The sequence below is a fragment of the Emydura macquarii genome, unplaced genomic scaffold, assembly GCF_026122565.2.
Source record: "Emydura macquarii macquarii isolate MOO-44397 ecotype Brisbane River unplaced genomic scaffold, CSIRO-AGI_Emac_v2 contig_3348, whole genome shotgun sequence".
Lineage (NCBI taxonomy): Eukaryota > Metazoa > Chordata > Testudines > Chelidae > Emydura > Emydura macquarii.
Window position 1 is genome coordinate 5,120,198 of NW_027133485.1, and position 25,593 is coordinate 5,145,790.

The 25,593-nt window shown below is 58.9% G+C and overlaps 1 protein-coding gene across 1 annotated transcript in view; it reads right to left on the bottom strand.

Annotated features, from left to right (window-relative positions):
* Window positions 1-1,712: 1,712 nt before the first annotated feature.
* COL16A1 (collagen type XVI alpha 1 chain) overlaps window positions 1,713-25,593 on the bottom strand; it is a 76,459-nt gene continuing 52,578 nt past the window's right edge. Inside the window, 33 exon segments of the mRNA XM_067533719.1 lie at window positions 1,713-2,946; window positions 3,652-3,729; window positions 4,074-4,250; window positions 4,727-4,793; window positions 5,015-5,203; window positions 5,471-5,515; window positions 6,499-6,534; window positions 7,095-7,184; window positions 7,798-7,848; window positions 8,423-8,476; window positions 9,000-9,053; window positions 10,157-10,201; window positions 10,836-10,880; window positions 11,213-11,266; window positions 11,575-11,646; window positions 12,952-13,014; window positions 14,012-14,047; window positions 14,625-14,678; window positions 14,920-14,964; window positions 15,610-15,663; window positions 16,482-16,535; window positions 16,975-17,028; window positions 19,375-19,419; window positions 20,049-20,093; window positions 20,735-20,821; window positions 21,252-21,287; window positions 22,102-22,218; window positions 22,640-22,684; window positions 22,927-22,980; window positions 24,438-24,491; window positions 24,606-24,659; window positions 24,869-24,934; window positions 25,379-25,405. Of these exon segments, the coding sequence (XP_067389820.1) occupies window positions 2,744-2,946; window positions 3,652-3,729; window positions 4,074-4,250; window positions 4,727-4,793; window positions 5,015-5,203; window positions 5,471-5,515; window positions 6,499-6,534; window positions 7,095-7,184; window positions 7,798-7,848; window positions 8,423-8,476; window positions 9,000-9,053; window positions 10,157-10,201; window positions 10,836-10,880; window positions 11,213-11,266; window positions 11,575-11,646; window positions 12,952-13,014; window positions 14,012-14,047; window positions 14,625-14,678; window positions 14,920-14,964; window positions 15,610-15,663; window positions 16,482-16,535; window positions 16,975-17,028; window positions 19,375-19,419; window positions 20,049-20,093; window positions 20,735-20,821; window positions 21,252-21,287; window positions 22,102-22,218; window positions 22,640-22,684; window positions 22,927-22,980; window positions 24,438-24,491; window positions 24,606-24,659; window positions 24,869-24,934; window positions 25,379-25,405 (2,250 nt within the window). The 3' untranslated portion in view covers window positions 1,713-2,743.

Consider the following 25,593-nt stretch of genomic DNA (forward strand, 5'->3'; position numbering starts at 1 on the left):
AAGAGAAGATGACAAGTACAAAAGGGAAGGGACTATAGCAGCATGCCGGTTCCTAATATAGGTTCAGGTCCCGGGAGTGCAGAAATCCACCCACACGCACCCGGTTCCTTGATTTAGTCTGTCGTTTCTTTTCGGGGATGGATAGTGCCTGTGATGGAACTGCGCAGACAACACTTCACATTCCTACAGGAGATTGTATTGTCTGTGAAGGTTTCCTTGCTTAGAAGGGTCGTGGCAAATCTATACAGAGTCATAATAAATGTAGGCCGGTCTCCGTCTCTCATGCTAAATCAATAGGTTTAATGGAGGAGGCAGGACTGTTAGCATTCTAAAGGGATTTGCATGGTCCAAAGACGTAAAAACCACTGAATCCAGGAAGGTAAGCAATCAGTCTGTGGGCTTGAAGCACATTTAATTCCAGTTATTTGCTGTGCCAACGGCGTGTCCTGCTCCTGCAGTCACCATTTTTCTGTCTGTGAGGGGAGTGGCTGCTGGTACAACACGTGCATGGGATTAGAGGGTCTCTCTGGCATGTTTTATGCAGCAAATTGGACTTTGCATAAGGGCCAGCTCACATAAATATCACTCCTCTGCGAACGATGCTTTAATGTGAAAAACCATTCACCTGCAGGGCCCCCACCTGTCACCTGGCATTCAGTAGCAGCTTGACTCTTGTCTCCCTTTGACCCATGAGGCCAACCTCCATTGCCCACTTGTTCTTTTCAAACAAGCCCTTTTGTGCTTTCTCCTCTGCTGCCCCTCACTCTTGGGAGGAGCTCCCTGCGAACCTCCATCTCCTTCACCAGGATGCCTACAAAAAATGTGGCTGCTCGTGGGCTGAGCCCATAGCCCACCATGCTGACCAGTACCAACTCATTGCCTTGTACGGCCCAGCAATCTGTCCGTTTCCATCTACTGAGCCGTGTCTTACACTTAGATTGTAAACTCCTTGGGGTAAGGACCATCTCTTAGGCAGTGTACAAACACAGACCAAACACAATGGGGTCTTGGTCCATGTGTGGGGCTCCCAGGTGCTACGACAATGCAAATAATAAACAATAGGCTAATGCCAGCTTCTGTTTATAACATAAGAAGTATTAGGAAGGCAGGTACTGCTCCAAGCCTCACATTGTACTTATGCCTTAAACCAAACCTTCCCAATTCTGGCTAGAGCTGAAAAGTACTCAACTATTACATAGGAAGGCTGTTCTCATGGGATCTCTGGTACCACAGGAATAGGAAGTATCAGAAGTCTCCCAAAAAAAGAAGGTTGATTGTGTGGTTAAGGCCATTGACTAGCACTCATGACGTCTAGGTTCAATTCCTGATCCTACCCTAGATTCCCAGGGTGACCCTGGCCAAGTCACAATCTCTCTGTGCTTCCATTTCAAGTCATAAAAGAGGGCTGCATTAATGAATTATAAAGCACTCAGATGGGAGTGGAGCCACATACACTCTGCGTTAGAAAGATTTTCAATGGTTTTGCAGACACCAGCCATTCCATGGCGAATACAAACTGGTCGGGTATCTTCCAACCTTTGGCGCTCCATCCATTTCTAGTACATATTTTAACAGGCTAAGGCAGGTCTAGTTTATCTATAATTAAGGGAGGACAAACGGGTAGAATTTCAGCTGTTTACTTTCCCAAGGATGATGGACAAATGTGCTCAAGATTTCTTATATTTTTGCTAAAAACAAAATGCGGACAATGCTCGGGCAGGAATGTTTTATTATTATCTGTTTGCTTTCTCACCAGATTCAACCTGCTTCAGGGAGTGAAGCAACTCTCTCTCTCGGATACAGAGCTGAAAAGTGGTAACGGACTGTTCAGATGCTGTATTTTAATATTTGGAAATGGGTCTAGCACGTAGCAATCCAGTCATGATTTTTAGGTTAGACACCTTGTTTTTCAATCCAATGAATTAAAGGCCAGCAGGATTGCAGAGTGATCTGCTTTATGTCCATGAAAAGATCCATGGCGGTCTGCTGAAGATGCTGAAAAACGTCTTGTTTATTCAGCTTGCTTGGCCTTATTTTTCTCCATTCTGACTCTATGCCGAGGGACAAGACTTTCCGCAGGCGCGCTCCCTCTAATGAAAGAGGTACACTGGTACCAGGACAAGGAGACGGCTGAAGGCACAAAAAGACTAGCAAATGTGATGCTGGCACTTTACAAATGAAAGGGGCAGCAGAGCACGCACTGCGGCACCAATGGAAGGCACGTGTGGGGAGAGGGAGAGTTCTCTTAGTCATGTGAAGGGGGAGATGGGATCTGGAATCTTGCCAGAAGTTCCAACCACCTAACAGCTGAGTCTGCTCCGAGATGTGACAGTTGCATGTATGCTTCTTTCGCTCTCCCGCCCCCCCACTTTTCCAGCCCAAAGTGCTGGTGATGACAAGGAAGTGACGGAATAATAATTAATTGAAAAGACAGAAGAAGCTAGAGGAGAAACATGGATGTGCAGGTTTGGCCATGGCAAGAAGCAGCTAAGGCACCATTATGAAATGTATTTTGGCTGACCACGGAGGACAGTATCAAATTCCCTTTACGAACAGAATACAAGACGCTCACACATACACACACACACACACACACGCAAACGCTGTCACGAGAGATCGAACCCCACTGGAAATCGGAAGAAAAAATATTAACAGCAATAAAAAATTATTCACGACCAGTCGCGAGGACTGAGCTTTGGCCATTCCCAATGGAGTTCTTTGTGTAAACGCCCTGCAGGGCCGCTCAGCCCAAGGGTCCTTTCATGTTTTTGGGCTGGTACATAGGCTGCTCCAGAGGCATCATGCCGAAGCAATCGGAAGGGTTGCAATGGCCGGTCTTGCCAGGATGCCCTGTAGCTCCTGGTGGTCCAGGAACGCCTGGGATGCCTTGCTGTCCCATAGGCCCAGGCGGACCCAGCTTGCCATATCCTGGTGGCCCCTGGGGACCTGTAGAGGAGCAAGGGAAGGGAAGAGATGAGCTGAGGAGGCTGGTTTTGCAAAGCCAAACTCAGATGCTTGGCTGGCTGGTTCTTGCTCACACTCAGGTTTTCACTGATCACGATGTGGGGCTCAGGAAGGAGTTTTCCCCAGTCCGGCAGTGACCTTGGGGTTTTTCTGCCTTCCTCTGCAGCATGGGGGTCACTTGCCAGGATTATCTGGGTAAATCCCATGTCATCATTTCCTTGCCACTGTGGGGGCCTTAAGCACTGGGGCACCTTGGTCACTCCTATTCTCTGCCTGTGGCACCTCATAGCTTAATCCCCTGGGGACTGGGATACGTTGGTCTAATTTCAGGTGCTGGGGTCAGTGTGCAAGTGCTGGGTGGTGTTGGTGGTCTGCGAGATACAGGAAGTTAGACTAGAGGATCAAGTGATCCTGTCCGGCCTTAACCTCTAGGACTCTGTTAAAGCCGACCCACCCCAGTTCGGAGGGTTTGAACAGAAAGGCTTTGGTCTGAGACCCTCAGTCTGTCTCACATCATTTAGAGCAGCTGAACCAGCAGGAGATTTCCTCCTGAAGCATCATGCGTCTATCGCCATCCGCGCCCCTGCAGCACAAAGGGCTAACGAGTTGACCATAAAAATGCAGAACAAATTAGATCCCCATTTCAAATGAGCTTCCCGAGTTGTGTGCAGGGTGAAGAGGTCTTACCAGGGGCACCCGGCGGGCCGCTTTCTCCCATGTGGCCAATACCGTTGTCTCCCTTTTCGCCTTTGGTGCCTGGCTCACCTGGAACGGGAGAGAGCAGTAAGAAACCACCCCCCAGAGAGTGCCAGGCAGATGAGCGACGGAGAGGAAGGACAGGACAATTCCACGGGGCTGAGCATGAGAGAGCACGCATGCAAGGCCACCAGTGGAAAGAGAAGGCGTTAACCACACACGCTGGCAGGGGCACCCTTAGGCCAGCGGCCCTGGAGTTCCCTTAACGTGCTTTGCAATCCCGCAACGGTAAATCCCGGCGGCTGCCACCACACCATTAAATGTCTCCTGTCCCTGGACGCCATTTCTGAAAGTCCGCAGAAACGTCCGGGAACAGGGGATGGAAATAAAGAGCTTGCAGAAGAACGACCTACCTCTCATGCCCGGCACACCTTGCCGCCCTTCTCTCCCAATCTGTCCCGGTAGCCCCGGGGATCCAGGAGGCCCTGGCCGCCCTGGTGATCCATCTTTACCAGGGGAACCTGGTCGTCCTGGGGAGGCAGCCATCTCCACCGGGAACTGCATCCTGGAGGCATAGTACGCCATCCTCTCTGCAGAGGGACAAAGGGAGCCAATGACTGGGCCTGCCGAGGTTTTCCAGCACAGGGGTTATCAAGCCCAAACTCTTGCTATCCGGGGTGTAGGAAGCCCACAACGGTGGGGACTTAACTGCAGGCCCTTCGGGGTCTAGAAGTGCCTGGGAAACGCCAGCTCAGAAAGTGACAACTGGCTCAAAGGACACAGCACGTCACTGGAGGGAAGTGAGGGCCTGGGCCCAACACCATGCACTTATTCAAAGGGCTCTGGGATGTAAGGCACACGCAGATCTGCAGCTCCTAAGTAGGCACTTTGGAGGACTGAGTTTATCGCCTTTGGAAGGATGAAGGGCAAAGCTGAACCTTCGGGGATGTGAACACGTGGGGCCAGAGACTGTTGTAGCCCTTTCAGACCTGACGGGCCAAGGACTAAGCCACCACCTGCAGCTCCGGCCGGCCCTCAAGCCTCCCGTTCCCCCCGCACTGATTACCATCAAACATTTTGCTCAGCTCTTGCCGGATGAACCGCTTGATTTCGTCGTAATTCACGATGTCTCCCTAGAGAGAGGGGAATGGGGGGAAAAAAACCACAAAGCAAAATTCAGGCTGGGAAAAGGCCCCGGGATTATGGGCCTCGCCCACGGCCACACAGTGAGTCAGCAGCAGAGCTGGGAATAGAACCCAGGAATCCTGACTCTCGGAGCCAGATCGTGGACCCTTGTTCTGCGAGAACCCCCACCCCCTCCTGGCAGCAGGCACTTACCCCTCCTCCCCCTTACCATTGTGCCTGGGAGTCCTGGCGTCCCCGGGCTGCCGGCAGGTCCTGGGGAGCCTGGCTGGCCTCTCTCTCCTGCAGGGCCACGTGGTCCCACGGGGCCCATGGAGCCACTTTTCCCTGGTCCTCCAGGCATGCCAGCTCTCCCTTTCTCTCCAGGATACCCTCTCTGCCCTGCAGTGCCAGCTTCACCCTGGAACACACAAGAGGAAACCAGCTACAATCCGACGCAGGGATCTCTCCAGTCCCTCGCCACCTTTCCCAACCCAGACCACAGATGGGTCTCTCTCTCCAACACAGCAGCTCTCAGGGCAACCTGAGCATGGGCTGGCCCCTCCAGAGATGCTGCTGGGGAAAGGTTCAGCTCCGCAGCCCCCTCCGCTCAGCGGCAGGGCCCCGGTGGAGCAGCTGTCCAGAGCATTAGGCTCAGCGTCACAGAGCAATGCCGACCCGCTCTTACCTTCTGGCCAGCTGGTCCTGAAAGTCCAGGCTTCCCCGGGGGGCCCTAGAGGGAGGCAGAAGGGAGCAGTGACCACGGGAAGAAGAGATGTTCTGCTCTGAAATGGTTCCTAGGCCTAGGGCTGGTGGTTCCTGCCCGTCTTGGTGCCACGGTCTAAGCCTGTAGGACGGGGCTATAGCAGAAGGGCAGCAGCGGCTGGGGAGGGGGCTCTCTCATGGGCTCTGATGATCAGGAAGTTTAAAGTTAAACAAAGAGGTTTCCAAACGGCTGCAGCCGATCTGGGCCAGCCAGTCGGGTCGGGAGCTTTGCCTCCTCTCAGGCAGCTGGATACCATGCCTGAGTCTGAGATTTAGGGCCAGCAGTGACCGTTACGATCATCTAGTCTGACCTCCTGCATTGCACGGGCCAGAGATCCCAGCCAGTCACACCAGCATCAAGCCCATAACCCGTGGGTGAGCTTGCGCTCAGCTTCCAGCTCTCTCCTCCTCGCATGCCAAGGAGTCTCCTTTATGAAATGGTCTGGCCGAGGCCCTGTCTGGATCCCTGACTCATTAGACCAACCCTGCTGGGGTGCAGGAAGCAGGAACGTGGAAACAGGGATCTTAGCCCCTGCCATCACCTTGTGGGATATGAACCCACATGTGTACATCACACCTGCTTATTGGTAAATTGCCTTTTATCCTCCAGGCACTGGCCTCTAGCTCCCTTCTGGAGAGTCTGCGGGAGCTGAAGGAGTAAGACGGGAGTGCTAAGGCCCCATCTTACCACCTACCCATATCACTGGTACACCCTTCCTAAGGAACTGCTGCATGGGGTGACACTAGGGAACTGTCACTTCCTCCACTCTGATGGCAAAGTAGGAAGTCCCACCTTCCAGGAAGCCTGGGATAGGATGCTGCCCCTGGTGGTAGGAGTGGGCAGTGCAGGATTCTTTTTGGGCTGGGAAGCCACTTCCCACTAATGGGCCAGCACTCACTGCTGTGGGACAGAGAAAGCACGCAAGGGGGGAGCCATGATAACCACAGTACCTCTTTCCCAGCTTCTCCATCTGCACCCATCTCGCCCTGGGAAACCAAAGAGAGAAACATGAACCCATCTGCCCGCGCTCCCTCTGAAAGGGACTTGGAACCCAGACCCACGTGGGATGCTGTGCCTGAGAATGCATCTGGAGCGAACGCCCAGTTGTCGTTACTCTCCAAGGGTGCGCACTGCGCATCGGTAGTAAAGAATTCACCACAAACGATGGGGAGTCACCGGGGCAGCCCCTGCAGAGTCATGGCCCCGGGCCCGGCCAGCGCTCGCCAAGCACAGGACACAGCAGGGCATGTGGTGGCAGAGGGACAGATGGACATTGCCCGATCCAGGCCGCACTTGGGATAAGCCTGGCAGAACCCAGACTGGCATGCCGTAACTGGCAAACATGGCACCACACAGAAGAACTCAACTTGGCAACCTCAGAGCACGCCGGCGTGCTGGGTTCTCCGTCCCTGCCCACAGTGCAGTTCCAACAGGGCCCCAGTGTTTAATGTCGAAGCCCCCGGACCCCGCCCCATGGACACTGTGTGCACCATGCTTTAGCATTGCCCTATTCCGTGTCACGTCTCCATTGACATGCAGCACTCACGGGTGGTCCAGGGTGGCCTGGGGTCCCGGGTGGCCCGGGCATCCCTGCGAGACCTCTTTCGCCCGAAGATCCCCTCTCGCCTTTCAGCCCCTGGAGAATGGGGAAAAAAAGGAGTGAGCGCTGGTTTCAGAAGTTAGGTCAAGAGTGAGACTGTAACCACCAACAGAGGGTTAATGGTGCCCAGGTGCAGACCCGGGCACTCAAACGTGCACTCGTGATAAGAACAGGAAAGGTACGGGAGCTCGACTACTGACCTGGGTACTCCAATGTGGAGGCCCTAACTGGGCCCTACCTCACCCTGCCTGGCCCCTGATCCAACCCAGGCTGGAGACTTGGATCCTGCATCATCACCCAGATCCCAGCAGGCCTGCTGAGTCTCACTGGCCACGTTCACTCCTGAGCGTGGCTCACAGCCCAGCTTCACGTGCCACCAGCCCAGCCAACGCTGCTTGGCAAAGGCAATTCAGCCGGTGCCGCAAGGCTGGACACACACGGCCTCTGCCTGGGTGAGGGTGGCCCTTGGGAGTGTTTCTTACGGAGCTGGCAGAGCAGAGCTGGTAACAAGGCCAGGGTGAGACCCTAGGGGTGGGGGTTCTCTCTCTCGCTCTGACCCACTCTTGGAAGACTGAGGCGGCAGGAGACTCAACATGCTCCTAAGGGTCTGTGCCAGTCGAGGGGTCCCCGGGGCAGCGACAGCGCTTACCATTCCTGTCATTCCAGCTGGGCCCGGCTGGCCTGGGCTTCCTGGGGGACCCTAATGAGCGGGAAGAAAGTAGGACATTTTAACCAGGAAGCAGGAGCCGAAGCCAGCCCTAGGAAAAGATTGATCAGCTCCTACACACCCAGAGAGCCGGGGGCAGCACGCCCATGGCAGAGCACGGCGCAGAACTTCCACTGTACCCGTCAGCTCGCGCTCTTTAAACCAGGGGAAGCAATAGGTGATTGAACAGGACGTGGGATAAGAGAGCTGAGGTCAGAACAGACATTACACCTCCCACCTGCCATCAGACTTCTGGGCAAGCGAGCAAGGCTGCTGTACAGGAGAGAGTCATGTTATTTAGGGGCAAGTCAAATATCATCATCCCTTACAGCGCCTCCTGCTGGGAGAGGCTGGGGCCAGAGTCGCTGGGAGTTCCCCCAAGCCTGTGCACCCAACCGACCCCCTTAAAGTGCTTCCTGCTGGGACGGGCATTGGTGAGAGCTCCCCTCCAGTCAATGCCACTGGGCGAGGCAGGGGCTGGGGTGGGCTCTCATGCAGCCCTGTTTCCTCCCTCCCCAGCACAACGAGGATGTTGTGCAAACATCAACAAGAGCAAAGTTCAACTCACTAAATGGCCCGGAGGCCCCGGCCTGCCTTGAGGTCCCATGGGACCAGGATCCCCCTGCAAAAGACAGAGCGGTTATATGCAGAGCATGTTCACAGCAAACACTCCTTTAAGGAAGAGCCTGAGATCTGCCAGGAACTGGGGCCCTTCCCCAGAGAATCGGGGCGAGTGTTTGCCCGGGCTGTGCTGCTGCAGTGTCCAGGCCAGATCCTCAGCCGCTGTAACCCCATGTTGCTGCATTGACTTCATCAAAGCTACACTCATTACACCATTGGAAGTCTGGCCCCGTGGCTCCAGGACTGTGAATTCTCCTGTGAGTCTCTTAGGATCTGTCTACGCACTGCGACGAAACACCCGCGGCTGGCTTGGGCCACGGGGCTGGTTAATTGTAGTGTAAACATCGGGGCTCAGCTCTGGGACCTGGCGAGGGGGAAGGGGCTTGGGAGGGGAGCGGTGGGGGGGTGGGCAGAAGCACAAGCGTGGGCAGCCCTCACTTACAGCGTCGCTCATGGGGGTTCGCTGCAGCGAGTCACACACCGGGCTTTAAACAACCCCGTCCTTCCGCGCCGCACTGACTCACCTCTGCCCCTGGCCGGCCCGTGTTTCCGGGAGGACCGGGTTTGCCACAGTCACCCTAGAAGGAAGGACACACAGCGTGGAACACCGGGACAGAGCTAGGGATCAGGGAGTCCGGGCTGCATGGGGGTTTGTCACGTCAGAGCCGCTCACTGGGCCAGGCAAGTTGGCACCTTGCCTCTCACTGTGCAGAGAAACACAGCAGGCTCCCATCACCCAGGCCAGCTACAGGGCAGTGCCACGGTCAATGGCCACCACGTCCTCTTAGCTTGCGTCGCTGCCAACAGGCTAGATCCTCAGCTCAGTGGATCTACACCAGTTTATTCCAGCGGGGCACACAGCCCATTGGTTTTAAGGATTATAAAATTATCCAGCCCTTTAAAACCCCTCCACCCAGGAGGTGCCCAGCCCCTCCCGCCGTCTGACCAAGGAATCCCACGTCAGCCCCCCAGTGATGGAAAGGACCCACTGGGGGGAAATGGCCTGGGGTTGACGAGAAAAGGAAGCCACGACTGTATGTCACACGTACATCACCGCCCCGCCCTGGCACCACCGCCAGCCAGGCTGGTTCACCCCAACCCAACAAGCCTCCAGGCCGCTCGGTCAGGCCATTTGGAGCGGGCTTGCTGCAGCTGAACGCTGAGTGCTGGCAGACGCTGTGGCATGCGTTCTGCACCAGTCGGGGGGTGGGTCAGACTCCTGGGGAGCGCCAGCTCTGAATGATGATATCGCGGGTGCTGGCTACACCGAGAGGCGATGGGGGTGGGGCTGTGGCAGCCAAACAGACCAGGAAGCTTCACATGACAAAAACACTCCAAGACCCTCCACAGCTCCCCAAGTCCCCCCGGACTCGTAAAGGCCAATAAAGTCCCCGGGTTCCACGTGGGGTGACATCCACCCCATGCAGTGGACCCGGCCCAAGGCCACGTGCCACTCATGCCCTAAGGGTGAAAGCTGACCCTGCTGAAGTCAGTGAGAATTGGCAACTGCGGGGCCAGAATTTCGCCCGAAGGGTTGAGGCAGGGCTCGGCCCGCATGAACATCAGCGAGCCCCCCCCCCCCCCCTCAGAGATCTCAAAGGGGAGGTTTCACAAAGCAGCAGCTGCCAGGTGCCCTCTGTGGGTCCCAAGACGTGGTAATAATCGCAGCAAACCAGCTCACCTTCTGGCCTGGGAGACCCGGGTGGCCGGGTTTCCCCTTGAAGCCCTGGGGAGAAGAAGCAGAGAATTACTGTCTAGCATCGTGTGAGCAGGACCTTCCCGGCAGGCTGTGTGCCCTCCCCCTGCCTCCTTTCCACAGGCAGGGAAACACCTGCCCATGCCGGCGTGTCACAGTCCAGAAGGTCTCCATGCAATAACACATCCCTCGGAAGTCCCAGGAGCGGGCGAAGGGCAGGCAGCTCTCGAGCGCCTGGTGAATTACCTCTGGCCGCCCGTGGAGATGGGGATGCTTTCGCCAGCACTGGAGTGCAGAGCTTCTCTTTCCTCTTGAACAATCATTCCCCCCCCCCAGCCCACTGAAATTCAGTGGGCCCCCCACTTACAACACCTGGCTCCCCCGGACCCCACCCTGCAGGGGGGGGTGCTGTCTCCCAGGGAGAGGGCCAGACCTGCATTTTGGGGGGAGCTCAAGGAAAGCCCAGCTACCGGTAAAGTTCTCAGCATACAAATCTTTGCCAGGACTCTGAGAGGCCCGTTGCGCAGGCAGTCAGCAGCGTGGGAGGCGGTGGTGGGGAAGGGGCCTGGGGTCAGGTCAGCAAGGAAAAACCTGAGCATCCCCCGGCTGGAGACGCCTGGAAACGTGCACCAGGGAACTGTTTAGGAATCCAGCCGTGACTTACCGGAATCCCCATCATTCCTGGGGGCCCTGCAGGCCCCGGGTCGCCCTAAGGAAAGAGGCAAAGGACACAGAATTAGGGTAGGGTTACATGGCAAGAAGCTTCAAGTGTGTTTGACATCCGGCCTGGGAGAGGAATCCCAGGAGTGGGACACAGCTTCCTTGCTTTCGGAGAAGGGGGAGAATAACCTCTCCCTCTGCCCCCCCACCCCCAAGCTGGCCAACAGCTTGGGATGAAAGCCAAGCTCACCCCGGTTGGGCTTTTGGTAGAAGCCTCAGCCCAGCTCAGCAGAAGGTCAGTAAATTCTTTGTGCCAGCCAGGGCCCAGTTCTGAGCAGAACCGAGAGAACATACGTACAAAACCCAGTCCCGTTTTCTTACCCGTATTCCTGGCTTCCCATCCTTCCCGTCCAGTCCTTCCACGCCGGCAGGGCCCTGGGACACCACGGGGAAAGCAAGTCAGAGACTGAGAGGACTCACGAGATGTCCGTTCATTCACACTGCCCTCTCATTGTCCTGACTGCCTGATCTCACAAAGGACTGTCCCAACCAGTGGCTGCCCAGTGTCCCTTACAGCTCCAGCCACCATGATACTGGTGCTTTCCTTCCATGCATTCCTTCTCCCCATGGGCTTGGAATCCTCTGACCCTGCCACCCCCCAGCACAGAGACCCTCGCCCCTTCACAGAGACCCTCGCCCCTTCCATGCAGTCAGGAATTGAGCTGGGAAAGAGAAACACTCACCTGTATTCCAGGAGGCCCTGGGGACCCCGGTGGCCCTGGCATCCCCATGGGGCCACGCATCCCTTCACTGCCCTGCAAGAGTCATACGGAGAGCCATGAACCCGCTGCCCCCTGCCATGCTAACGCACTGGTATGAACAGCCCCGGGAGAGGGCGCCCATGGTTATTGCCGGGGTACTCCAAAGACTTCCCTTAGCTCTCAGCTTCTCCACTTACTTGCCCTCTCCCTATATTCCTGCCCCCTCTGATCCAAGGGGTGAAGGAAACCAAGTGGAAGGGGGGCTGGATCCAAGGGGTGAAGGAAACCTGGGAGCGGTGCTGGACCAGGCGAGTTCCCCCTAGGAGGAACGCTGACCTCTGGCTAAGGGATGGGTGCCTGTGCCAGCAGCACTGAGGATGTGGGCCAGGGTCACGCCAGGCGCGCTGCAGATGTGCTCCAGCTGGGCACCAGCCATGCTCCATGCACTGCAATTTTACCCGAGTGCGAACAGGCGGCAGTTTCTCCTACCTCCCATCCCTGGGCCCGATATGGGGTCCCCCCTCAACTCCAGCTAGCTGGGACCTCTCAGAACTGACAGGAGATCAATCACCGCCTGGTTCCCAAGGAACGTTTCCAGGATGGATCCACCATGGGAAACCAGCGAGGAAGCGGGTGGTGTGTGCGCAGAGAGCAGAGCTAAGAATCGCTTGGGGCCCCGTTAGCCAGCGCGCCGCGTCACGGAGCCAAGCACGGCATCCTGTCAGCACGGCTTTGGCTGCTGCCGGGGGTGGTGGCACAGACCCTGTGCCCGGATGATGCAGCGCAGGGCACCCGTCTCCCTCCCAGCACACGCCCAGCTGCAGGGCCCAGCTCGGCTCAGACTCCGTTTGCTCCAAGCACTGTTCTCCTCCAGGCCGAGTCCCCCTGGACCTGCAAGTCACACGCGCTTCTTGCAGAGCCGTCCCTTATCTCCGTAACCGGCTGTGCCACAATCACACGCCAGTGACCTCAACCTTTGGGCCGTTTGCAACCTGGATCTAATGTGTGTCTGGAACCAGACAGTTCATTGCAGATGGAAACCTGCCTACTCCCCGCCTGCCATCCGGGACTCCCTTAGAGCCTGCCATCCTCACAGTGGCCAGCAGGTGTCAACAGTGCCCTGGGAATGACACAGGGGCTCCCCCCGCCCCAGGCTAGGCTGCACGGAGCAGGTCGTCTGAGAACATGCCCATACGCCACCAGCCCCGGACCTCCCCAGCAGCAGGACTTCTCTCCAGGCCTGCAATGCTCAGAGACCGCCCCAGGCCAGGACCTCCTGCAATCAGCAGAGGAAGGGAAGCCCCTCTTTCTTCTGGGACTTCCTTCCAGCCCCAAGCCCAGCCGGCTTGCGGCACTCACCTTCTCTGCTGTGGGCCCTGGCAGCCCGGCCGGTCCGGCTTTCCCTGGAAAACCAGGAGGTCCCTAAAACAACAAGAGTTTTGCTCTCTTTTAAGGGCTAATCAAGTCGCTCGGCATCGGGGTTGGTGATGAAACGAGCCGGGCTGGAGGTCAGAAAAAGCCTCCTGCCCTGACGGTCTATTGCAGACCTCTCTGCTGCGTCAGGCACTGCTGGGACGAAGGCCCTGACGCGGGCGAGCAACGCTGCGCGTGTGTCTGGGTGTGATGACTAGGTGCATGCCTAACTCCCATTGCCACAGTGTGGGGGCAACAGGGGGCTATCGTAGGAAAACCAGTCCAGCCCAGACAAGGCGTATAGCACCCTTTCTGCCAGGGCAGCCTACTTCTGCCAGCCGCACCCATGCTCCCCGGGCGCGGTCTCTGCTGACTGTGCTGGGCAGCCGTTACTGACCACGTTTATAGCTAGCGTAGTTCTGCTCCTCCGATGATGATTGACATTTAGGCCAGAAGAAAGACTTTTGGCCCATGAGCCCCCAGCCCTGGGCTTCTGCCCTGCCTCCTTCTGGCTCGGTCTCAGCTCCGAGAAGGCACTCTGTCCCGGAATGACTTTACAAACAAAGCAACCACCCCCTCCCCGGCTCGATTCCTGGCTGCAAATCCCTGCACTCGGTAAATCCCCCAGATAATCAGACAAAGACAGGCTTTATTGTCTCATAAAATAGGCCCAGGAAATAATCCCCATTTATCCCCCTTCTCACTCACTCTGCCTCTGCAAAGCCAGCACCACTCAGCACAAACTGCTTTCCGACCCGTTAGGATTTGCATACCACTCCCCCATAAAGCTCCAGTCCGGCTCCCTGAGCCCATCGTGACATACACGAGCGCCTCTGCCCACGTGGGTGGTGAGCGCACCCCTGCCTCTCAAGAGAACGTCTCCTCCTCATCCTCTCTTTTGCTGCAGCAGCTGCCCCCTCTTTCTCCTCTTCCATCTCATCTGCACGGCTAACCACGTACGAACGGAGCCCCCCAGAGCCTGAAACGTCCCTTGAGATGTACTTACAGGTGGCCCTGGGAAGCCCGGTTGCCCCTGAAATCCCTGTGAACACAGTAAAAGATGAGTCATTGGTTTACAGCGCAGCTCTGTAAAGCAGCCAGCCAAGGGGTCAGCCAACGTCAGCCCCCTCGCAGACCATGTGAGATCCTCCAGAGTGGGGGGGTTCCCTGGGGGGAGCGGATGTCCGCGGGGCAGCGCTCGCAGCATCCGTCTGATTCCCTCGTGGAACGGATCCCGAATCTGCAGCACTGTGCCCGCTGCTGGACAGGAAGGGTGGGCAGCCGAGCTGCTCTGCTGCAGCCTTCCCCCAGAGCAGAGTCCTGCCAGCTCAACCAAGTCCCTGCTGGCTGAGCGAGACTGCAGGCCTGGGAACCCAGCCCCCATTAGGGCACTTCACGTCGTCTCATTGGGTTCCCCTGCCTTCTTCGGTGCAGGGCTTCTACAGCCACAGCCTGGTCCCAGGGCAAGGAAACCAGCTGGGGTGAGGAGTGGGAAGCTCCTGGTCTATTGCAAGGGGCAGTGTTCACACAGCAAGGGCAGCTGTGCCCATCTCCCTCCCAGAAGCGCCGGAGCTGCCCAGCCTAAAACGCCCCCTGCAGAGGAAGCCGGCGGGGCTCACCTGATCTCCTTTCTCCCCGGAGTTGCCCTGGGTGCCGCGCTCTCCTCTTGGACCCTGGTGCAGAGACAGAACAAAGCAGGGCTGTCGTTTCTGGGCCAGACCAGAGAGCCGGGGCCGGCCCACACAGACGCCCAGCACCTCTTCCTCTGCAACACACCCGAACATCTTCTTCCCTCCCCACCGGTCGGCCAACCTGCCGACCCGGCACGGGCCCCATCCAGCCCCTGGCGCCAACGGGAGCAGGCCTGGGCCCTTTGGAGCAGTTCGAACAGACAGAACTTAGCTGTGCACTTACCGCGGGCCCCGAGGGACCTGGGACGCCGTCGGAACCAGGGGGGCCCTGGGGAGACACCAAGGGAACAGGAATCAGCTGGAGGGTGGATACTCACCAAACCAAGAGCAAGCCTGCTGCCACTGGCCCTGGCTTCAGCTAAGGGACTGGAGGAAGGCTGGGCTTAGCTCTGGCCCCTTCAGCGGGTCCCAGCGACCCTGCCTCCCGCGTGTCATTCCTGCATGACGGGGCTGCATGGTGCTGGCACCATTAACGTGGATGATTTCTGCCAGGGTAGCAGCCCCGACGCCCCAGGCAGGATCAGAGCCCCGGTGCTGCTTGCTTCTTCCCAGGGAAAGTAGGGGCCCATCCCTGGAGGAATTTGCAGGCGGTGAGCGATGACCCTATGTCGAGCAGGCCTGTGGCTCGACAGGGCCACATGGCTCACTGTGCCGTGGCCAGCGGGCCGCTCACCCGCGCCCAATCCCAGAGGCTGCGTCTGCCCGGTCTCCCTTCTGCGTATTCTTAGCCCGGGCGGACCTCGTGAGATGCCCAGCGACTGCAATGGAAACAAACGCCACCCAGCAGCAGCCACGAGCCCAGCCTCCCCCAGACTCCTCTCCTGGCTTGCGGGGGCTGGATTCCCGTCACCCACAGCGAGTGGCGAGAGGCAAGTGGCCCATGGTACAGGGTCCAGTCGTCCATGGCACTCACCGATTCCCCTTTCTCTCCGGGGGGTCCCACGTAGCCTCGTTCTCCTTTGCTGCCCTGAGTAAGAAGGTGGGGGACGAGACGTGAGGCTTTGGGCGGGTCTACATGAGACACCTGCATCGGCGCCGCTGCATTGACCAATGGGTAAGATGCTCTCAGCTGACCGGGGAGAGCTCTCTCGTTGGCTTCATAACTCCACCTCCCTCTCTACACGGGGGTTAGGGTCAGTGTAGCTACGTCGCTCAGGGCCACGGTTTATTCAGACCCCTGAGCAATTCCGTTATATCCAAGTAATGCTGTAGTGTGGACCAGGGCGAAGCCACCCACCACCCATGTGTCCTTTTCCTGTCCCTCTCCTTTTGCTTTCTGTCTAACCCAAGTCTGGTTCAGCTGGCCCAGACTGTATATTCTGCACCACGGCTGTCAGCCTGCAGCTAAAAGCAATGCCCTGCACAGCCGGAGACACACGCTGGATCTTCTGTCGGATCAGTTCTCGCCCCGCTTGTGTGTGTTTTGTTTTGTCGTCTAGGAAACGGGCTCAGACTTTAACAGCCGCAGCAGCAGCAACAACAGCTCCGGCCCGTCACAACTAACTTCCTCTCTTTTCCCCCCAAAGCAGAGCCGCTGCCTATCTTCGATGCCATCTCGGAGTCTGTCGAACACGGGGGTTTTCCTTCTACACACTCCACAGCTAACGGGAACAAGCAACTCTCCTTCCCCCGCTGCTGGCTCTTTAACGATGGGTGTTTAGTGGGTGTTTGCCGGGGACGCAGCCGGCTGAGGTCTCTGTACACCAAGCCCTGCGCCTTGTTTAATAGTGACTGGGCTCCACTCACCCGGGTCCCTTACATTTCATCTAACACCACGGTACTCACGGGCAGGCCAGGCGGGCCGTCTGCACCAGGGTATCCAGGCTGCCCGGGAGGGCCCTGAAGAGAAGAACATTGGTGATCAGGCTCAAGATGTAAGCACCTCTGCACGTCGCTGGGTTCATGCACCGTGTTACACGCCGGCCGGCACCTCCTTCTGCCAGGCCAGCCTGCTGCGGTGCTGGTCTGGCAAGTAAAGGAGCCCGCCCCCTGTCCCTGAGGGGCTCCCGGCTCATGGAGCAGAGGCCAGCCAGCCAAGGCACCTCCCTCTGGGGCAGAGCTGGGCTCACTGGCCAGGCAGCCTGGGGGCAGTTTGCACACAACCGGGGGCTGCAAGGACCTCAGCTTCCGTCTCTGCAAATCCCGCAGCCCCTCCGAACCGAGGCGTTGTCTCCCTCATCCAGCGAGCAGGAAAGCAGCATCCTGCTAGCCCCTCACCCCCATGGGGCAGCAAAGCCCGCTGACGTTCGGGGCGTCAGCAGCCGGGTATATCACTCACCAGTTCCCCTTTCGCGCCGGCGAGCCCCGGTGGTCCGCGCTCGCCCTGGAGACCCTTTGGAAAGAAAACACGAGGTTCTGCCCAGGCATTTCTACCCAGGACCCTGGTCCCACCCTGCCGGTGGCACGGCCAGCTGCACGCAGCACGACGGGGCCGAAGACAGCGTGATCGGACATGAGCCCAATTCACACTCCCAGAGCCGGTGGCTTCCACGTCCCCCCTTGCAGCTAGACACCGAGCCGCCGGGCTGGCTTTCCCAAAGCCGGCCCCTCTGCGAGTGCACCTCCAGATATCGTCACGTAGGCACCCCACTGGCTGTGTCTGAAGGCACAGACGACAGAAGAGCCTGGAGAAAGCCAGGTTGAAGGTGAGCCCCATATTGCACCTCCGCAGGCATCTCGTCCGTGGGGCGCAATGGGGCAGATCCCCAGCTGGGGTGAATCCGTCGGCTTCCCCAGATGGCTTCCATTTGTAGCAGCTGACGAGCTGGCCCTAGAGACGTCCACGTGCGTGGCTGGGCGGACACACATGCATGCCCTGGCTCGGAGAGAGGTGCTTACCTGGCCCATCTCCAAAGGGACAGAGGCAACCCCTCTTGGATGCTGTGAGTCCTGGAAATACCCCCCACCCCTCACCTTCTCCCAGACATGACCTCACAGCACAGGTCGGCGCCGCCTGGCCGACAGGCTGGAAGGCGGATTCTCAGCAGCCTGCTTTGTGGAACGGGTGCTTTGGAGAATGATGGACGGATGCGGCCCACCCCTTCAGCGGGTGGGGACGTGGGGCTATCAGGGGCACAGATGGCTCATCGCTGCATGTAGCCCATGTCCACAAACACACAGTCACCCTCCCTCTGCTGACACGCATCACGGCTCAGTAACTTGTGCCTGCCCCTCCGGCCTCTTCTCTGCAAGTGGAAGCGAAGCTGCCCGCTCGTCCACAACCAAGGGCTCCCAGTTGCCTTTCCCCTCCCGCCGCGGGCCCACGTGAAACACACAAGACGTGCGACGCGTCATCCCCAGCGCGCGGGAGACAGACGGGAAATACACAGGAGCATCTCGCTGGGCGTTCTGAGGCGTGACCGACGGGTGAAGCTACACAGTGTGGGTAGGGCTAAGGGGGTAACACACAGGCCTGCCCCTGGTCCCTACAGTTTCCAGGTGAACCAGACGGGGATCAGCATAGCAACAACGAGCTGTTGGATGGGGGTTAGTTTCGGTTACATGGCACACAGGTGGTGGAGAATGATGCTGATTCATAAGACACACCAGTGAGGACGTAATGGACGCTGCGTAGCAATCACACACACAGACTGGGGGGTTACTGTGACATTAGTGGAAGATGCCAGATATGAGATTAGGAAATTAATGACAGGATGATCCCTGTGAACAAGACCACAATTCAGGCGCCACCTCCCGCGCCTGGCAACTGAGACACAGCAGGACCTTTTGAGGGTGGGGCGGGGAGGAATCGTTGGTTTGGGGTGCGTGGTTGGGGCTTTGCTGGCAGAGATCCCGAGCACTCAGCCTTCCCTGAACTCGGCCGGGAGCTGAGGAGGGAGGAAGAGTAGACGAGACAGAGAGACAGAGAATAACGAGAAAGGGGGAAAAAGTGGAGTTGATTCCATTTTTTTCGCGACTGAGTCTGACGTTAGCAGAAAGGGGCCCTGGACTAGAACGTCCAGCACGTGGCAGCAGGTCCACACAGCGACTTAGTGCCCAGCAGGTTGCACGGTCACACCCTGGCTGGCTGTGCATCCTCTCTGTGCGGACAAGCCCTGGGTCAGAGCAGCTCCGTCGGAGCGACAGCAGGCTTTCGTTTGGATTGCAGTAGCATCTCCAAGCTCTGACGGAGATCAAAGGCCCCGTCATGCTCGATGCTGCAGACACATGGTGAGAGACAGTCCCTGCCCCAGAGAGCTCCCAATCGACGCAGTCAAAGTGGGGGGGGGGAGGAAGAATCACCCCCATTTTACAGAGGGGGTGCTGAGTCCCAGAGAGATTCCAAGGTGACCCAGGGGGTCTGGGACAGAGCCAGGAACGGGAATGCAGGTCTCCCAAATCCCAAGCCACAAGGCCAGATTACACCAGGGGAGTTACTCCTGATTTACTCCCATGTAAATGAGAGGAGAATCAGGCCCATTGAGAGGGAGACGATCGGCAGGAAAGAAGAGATGGGGACAGCATAAGAGGCCACCAGGGCGGGGCAGGGCAGGAGATGAAGCATCATAAGCCTCTTGCTCCTGGGGCCTGAAGAAGTTGAGCCCAGGGAACCAGCGTGCGTGGGACCTGGCTGGGTGATCAGGCCCAGAGCCTGGAGGACAGGAATGGAGGGGGGCAAAGCCAAACAAGCGTCAGCGACAAAAGACCGCACAGAGCACGTGCCGTGCTGGATTCTTACAGGCAATCCGGGTGCGCCAGGCGTCCCAGGAAAACCTGGAGGGCCCTAAGGGAAGAAACAGTGAGATCACATCTTGGAAATCACAGTCATGAGGCTGACGGGCGTGGGCCGGGGACTGTGGGGGCGGCTGGGGACGGGGCTGAGTTTTCCAGGACTCTGCTTTGTTTCAAACGCTTGTTCTGAGCGGGATTTCTCCTCTTCTCGTCTCCGGCACGGCTCTGCGGACTCACCCCTCCTTCACCGTCAACAGCACCTTCGCCCCCATCTAGAAGAAGGCAGCTCTCTCCAGAAGCGTTTACCCTCCCTCACCATGGCCTGAAGGCTGGCGTGGGATTCTCTGCCGGGCTGATGGAGCACATGGTCTTAGCCCAGCTTTGAAATTGCACTCTGCCACGCTCAGCCCTTCCCAGCCACGGCTCTCGGTGGGAAATCCAGGCTCGGGGAAGTCAGGGGGAATTTTGCTGTTGGCCGCAGCGGGGAACAGTTGCGAGTTCCCATCGCACAGTGATCTGTCGTCCCGATGCTCGCCACCCCAGCCCCGAGGGAGCAAGAGGTAACGCCTACGGAGAGTGCCCGCAGCACATTCCGAACACATTCAGCACACCCCCGCCCTCCATACAATGAGCAGGGAAACCCCCTGTCTACAGCGTAGGCTCTTTGCAAGGGTTACTTACAGCCGGTCCCGTGGGCCCCGGAGGTCCCCTCGTCCCTGGTGGGCCCTGCCAAGAGACCGGCACAGAGTTAGATGTTAGAGACGGAGCTGTACAGCAGAGCATCACGCCCGGCCTGTGCAACGGGGGTGCGAGGTCCGCATGCAGTCCACCGAGGAGCACGTGTTACCGTGCGTCTCTGCCCGATCCACAGAGACTGTGAGTCTGCTACAGCCGCCAGGAGGGGGCCCCGGCTTTTTAGCTCCAGCCAGCGCGGAGCGACAAATTCACATGGAGACCCCGCGACTGCAGTCAAGGGAGAAGGAAAACCAGAACAGAGCCAAGCGGGGGATTGAACGGAGCCCGTGCCCACGGATCCGGAGCAGCATGGATCACTCCAGGATTGGAGTTTCGTGGGCTGGCGCCAGCCTGTGCAAACAGCTGCCACAGCCTGGGTCCGGGGGTGTCCAGGCCATGCTGCAAGACCTGCCCTGTGCCCCAGGCTCTCCCTGGGGGCATGCGGCGAGGGGCAGGGGGGGAGGACATGCTGGTGGGGGAGGGTGTCTAAGGGCCGTGCCGCAGAGAGAGGCTGGACGGAAATCTCAGTAAGTCCCTAGAAATGTCACCAGTGAACCGCAGCTCTCGGGGGCCCATAGCCAGGCAGTTGGAAACCCGCCATCCGGCGGGCCTGGCCCAAACACTGGACGTACCTGTTCCCCTCTCTCTCCAGGTAAGCCCGGGACCCCTGGCAGCCCAGGCCCCCCCGCACAGTCCCCGTCGCTCTCTGCTTGGTCGCCCTGTGAGGGGGGAAAGACAAGACCCATTTCAGGAGACGCTTCTGATCAACCCCCCGTTCCCAGGCAGTGAAACTCAGCAAGCCTCCCAGCCGAATCAAGCGTTCCTGGCTGCAGAGCTGGGAGTCGGCACCTAGAAAACCCTGTCTGCCCCAGCTGTAAAACCGCCCTGGAGACCTGCAGTGCTTGGGGAAGGCTGTCCGTGCAGCACGGAGCAAACGTGGAATCTGGCTGCCCTTTATACGCGCTCTGGGCAGGCCAATCCGCCCATGCTGAACCCCACCGGTCCCAACGCCCTGTTGTTAGACAGCCGCGGAGACAGGGACTCATCTGGAGGGCTTCTCGGGTCCCCAGGGAGCGGAGCAGAATCCCTTTCCCAGACCCCCCTTCACCCCTCCCATGGCCAACTCCGAGTTCGTGGGCGTCTACTTACCCGGGCCTCCTCCGCGCTCGGGAACTGAGCAAAGCACTGAAAGAGGAAGAGATGCAGAAGGTTTATTCCTGCTGGGTTTTGCTCCCCGGTTCCTACCTTCACCAGGGAAGAGGTGCTGGAGGCAGTGACCCCATTGGAGCTCAGCAGGTAGGAGGCACGGAGGAAAGGGACCAGCATCTTCTAATCACCTACAGGGGAGGGACAACCCCCACCCAGCCTTGGAGGATTGGGCCCATCTAGCACAGACCCTGTTTCTGCAGTACAGGGTAACACACACACACACACACATTCCCGCAGAGGACAGGATCGCAGACACTTGACTCTCCATCGCTCTGCCCCCCGTGTCCCCCACTGATCTAGTGCCAACCTGCATCAGCGACTACCCCTCAGACTGAGTGCCCACGTTGCGCTGGGGGTGGAGGATGGCACAACGGGCAGCGCACTGGAGAACTGGGCCCCGGGCGAGCAAGCGGGCACGAGCCAGGAGCTGCACAGAACCAAGGAGGTGTGAGGGCAAACTGGCTGCAAGCTGGGGCGAGGGACCCTGGCATTTCCCTGCGGAGGCAGGTGTTTCTCAGTGCGAGGGGAAGGTTCAGAACATATGTGCCAGTGTAGACAGGAGACACCCATGTGTGTGGCCATGCCATTTGTGTGGAGCTGTGCGTGCACGGGATGGGGTCGTCGTGCTAGTTGGTGTGGGGGTGTCCGGGGGTGGTAGGGGTGTATTACACTCAGGGACATGCTGGACAAGCTGCCACCGAGACACGGGACTTCCCCTGTGTTTGAGTCTCCCCTGGACAGTGGCTAATTGCCAAGTGCCGGCCACAGTCCGTGGTGGTTGGGTACTCACCCGGGCGCAGTTATCTATGCCGGGGGCACCGGGCATGCCCTGGTCGCCCTTCTCCCCTTTGACTCCGCCAGGCGTATGGGAGCCAGTCTGCACTTGAGCGCAGTCCCCGCAGATGTTCTAGCATGAGAGGGGGGGAGAGGAAGGATGGCATGAGGCGGGATCCGCCCAGCATCCAGCTGGAACACGCTGGCTCAGCGCATTGGTTGTTGTTTGCATCATGGCGGGGCCCAGTCTGAGATCAGGGCCCCACGGCGCTAGGCGCTGCACAGACAGAGCGATACAACAGCCCCACCCCAGGGAGCTCATGGGGATGTGATTGTGTCACCCCCTAGTGGTCAGCCCGAGAGACGGCAACAGCCTCCTACTCTGACAATGCCCAGCACTGGATGCGTCCGAGGGAGGGGCCATGGCCCATCTAGGGGACAATAGTGGGGTAAGCTGCTGCCTAGCCCCTGTCCAACAGAGGCTGGCTCAGGCCCTGCTGCGGAAAGACCCCCCTTCAGCGGCTACGGCTGCCTCTGTTCCTTAGCCCTCTTACCTTGAGCACCTCGATGTTCCTCTCGGCTACGACAGCGAGCGGCCCCTGCAACAGACACACACAAAAAGAGAGGGAACCCCCTGGAAAACGGTCCTCGCTGCTCTCGCCCAGGGCAGCTGCCAAAGCAGTGAGAAGCATGACGGGGAACAGGCTGTAACTTTAACAGGTGCTTTGCCCGGGAGGACCGAGGTGCTTGGGAAATAGCTGGGCAGGAGCTAACGGCGGCAGAGCGCTAAGCACACACCTGGGGCAGACGGAGACACAGACGCACCAGCTCCTATACCTACCAAATCTCCTGCCGGCCCAGGCAGTCCTGGCAAACCATTGTGTCCTGGGATGCCCTAAAGCCAAGGAGAGAGCTTGAATATTTAAATCCTTCTACACAGCCTTCTCCTGACGCCCTGCTGCCGTCTCCCATTCTCACGTTCCCTCCACCTGGCGCGGCTATTTTAAAGTCCTGGGCCGCTCTGATCTGACAGCCCTCGTCAGCTCTTCTATAGGGGCTTCGCATCTGTAGATCTCAAAGAGCTTTACCAAGGAAGGGCAGTATCATTCTCCCAGTTTTACAGACGGGGAAACTGAGGCACAGAACAAGGAGAGTGATCTGGGCCATGGTCGCACAGCTGGCCAGCGGCAGGGCTGGGAATAGTATCCAGGTCTCCTAATTCCCCCTCCTCCCAGGGCTCTAGCCTCTAGACCTCACCGCGGAGGGGGGAGCTTTTCAGAAACTAACCATTACAAGATAAATACCGCAGGGCTTTATTATTATCACACACACAGATCTCACGTGTCCATCACGGCAGCCTCTGGGCTCTGCTGAGGCAAAACCCACACTGACTTTACTGGGCTCGGTGCCTGAGTCAGGACTGGAAGCTGCAGGATGTGGGGAGGAGCCGGGGGGGCTGTTTTTAAAATGAACCATTGCACGACCAGAAATAATGCCCTTTTTTGGGGGACCTACAAAATTGCTTTGTGCTTCCCCCTGCTGGCTGGGCAGCGGCACTGCACTACGATGCTGTTCTCTGCGGGAGACCCGCACCGACGTTCAGGCAAGACAATGGTGCTACATCGACGGACGGGGACACCTCGGTTAGCACAGAACTCCGGTCTGGTCGTTCACAGCTCCGAGGGACAGTAACAAGCTCTTTAGTGCTGAAGACGTTTATACAGAAGAGGACAAGGCCTGCCTTCGTCGCCGGAGGATTAGAGAGACCCAGCTCCGCTCTGGGTTCGTTGGAGGTTACCTTGGGGCTGGCTGAGCCAAGCAGCCCGGAGATCAGCCGCGTGGCCGAGCTGCCAGGCCCAGCATGCCGCTGGGCCTCTCAAGAATCACCCTCCACTTTTAACCACTTACGACGAAGCGGCTCGTAAAAGACCCTGGAGTAAAGATGCGAGGAGCAGCTCCAGCCGGAGAGCGCGTGGCCAGATCGGCTAACGATGCGGGGGTCATCAGTGTTCCCTGGCGCCTGCTGAGGCAGGGATCCCTGGAGAGACCCAGGGGTTAGGAAGAACCCAAAGGGCCTGGCGGGTGGGCTACCGGACGCCCCCGGAGAAGCTGTCGGTGGGCTGATGAGCGCAAGACCCAGAGCTGGGCTCCCCCAGAGCCTGGGGCAGAGTGGGGATCATGCACATGGCACACACACGCACACGTGTGCCCACACGCACAGCCAGGCCTGCTCCCGCTGCAGGCAACTGAAGCTTCACCATCGCCCCCAGGGGAGCAGGATCGGGGCCTTGACTCGCTCCCAGGTGCGTCCTGCAACAGAGAGCCCACCCCACCCCCTCCTCCCTCACTCACCTGCCTCCCCGGAGCTCCTGGGGGGCCTGGCGGTCCCGGGGCACCTGGTGGACCCTGCAACACCCCAAAACAAAGAGAAAGGGGCCGTTAGGGCGGCGCTGGGCAAGCGGGCGGGTGCGGGTGCAGAGGGACCCAGGCTGCCACAGACACAGAGGGAAGCGCACACACCTGCGGGCCAGGCGGAGGCTGCCAGGAGGTCCCGATCCACAGTCCTGGGGCTCCCTGCGGGTCCAAGAGAAGGGGAGAGCGTTTAGCGGAGGCAAAGCGGAACGTGGGCGGCACAGCTCCACCCGTCCAGCCACCGGAGCAGGAAAGCAGCTGGGCGGCGGGGGAGGGTAGCGCAGGATGGGTGGGTGGGTGATCTGCCCTAGACCATCACCCAGCTGGAGAAGTAGCCTCTGCCGCCAGGAACAGGCAGACTCAGGCCTTACCGGCATCCCCGAGTAGTTGGGGTCCACGCGGGGGCCAGGCTGGCAGGTGCATTCGCCGGGGTCCCCCTGAAAACACAAGAACAATCAGCAGGGGGAGCCCCCTGGCTAGGGGACAGCAAGGGGCAGGGGACTGGTAGTGGGGGGCAGAGCGGTCGGTGCCGGGAACCCCGTGGCTAGGGCCAGCGGGGGGGGGGGGGGGGAGGGGCTGAGTCACAAACGACAGGGGCGTGGGCGCCGGTGTGCGGTGCCACCTCATTGCTTGTCCTCTCCACGGCCAGCGTGGCCGGGAGGAGACATCCCGACCCCGAGGAACCAGGGGCGGTAGGAACCTCTCATCCGTGGCTTCGCTCCAAACTCAAGTGCCCAGCAGCGACTCGACACCGGGTGTGGGGACGCGGGTGCCAACCCGCCGCAGCCTCTGCCCTGGGCTGTGGGCGCAGGCCCAGCCACAGGGAGCTGGTGGGGCCCAGACGCAAAGGCCAAGCAGGGATGGAGAGCAAAGCAACTCACCTTCTCGCCTCGGGCCCCCTTCTCTCCCTGCAGGGAAGAAAGCGAGAGAAACGTGTTAGAGGCCGACGTGACCTGGGTCAGGAGGGAGGGGCTGCCTTGCAGCTCCTCTGGGTCTCGCAACCAGAGCCGAAGAAGCGCCGGGCAGGGGCTGCATGTGCCCATCCAGCCCGGGAACAGCTCTTCACCTCTGCCACGCTTGTGCCCCGACATCCACT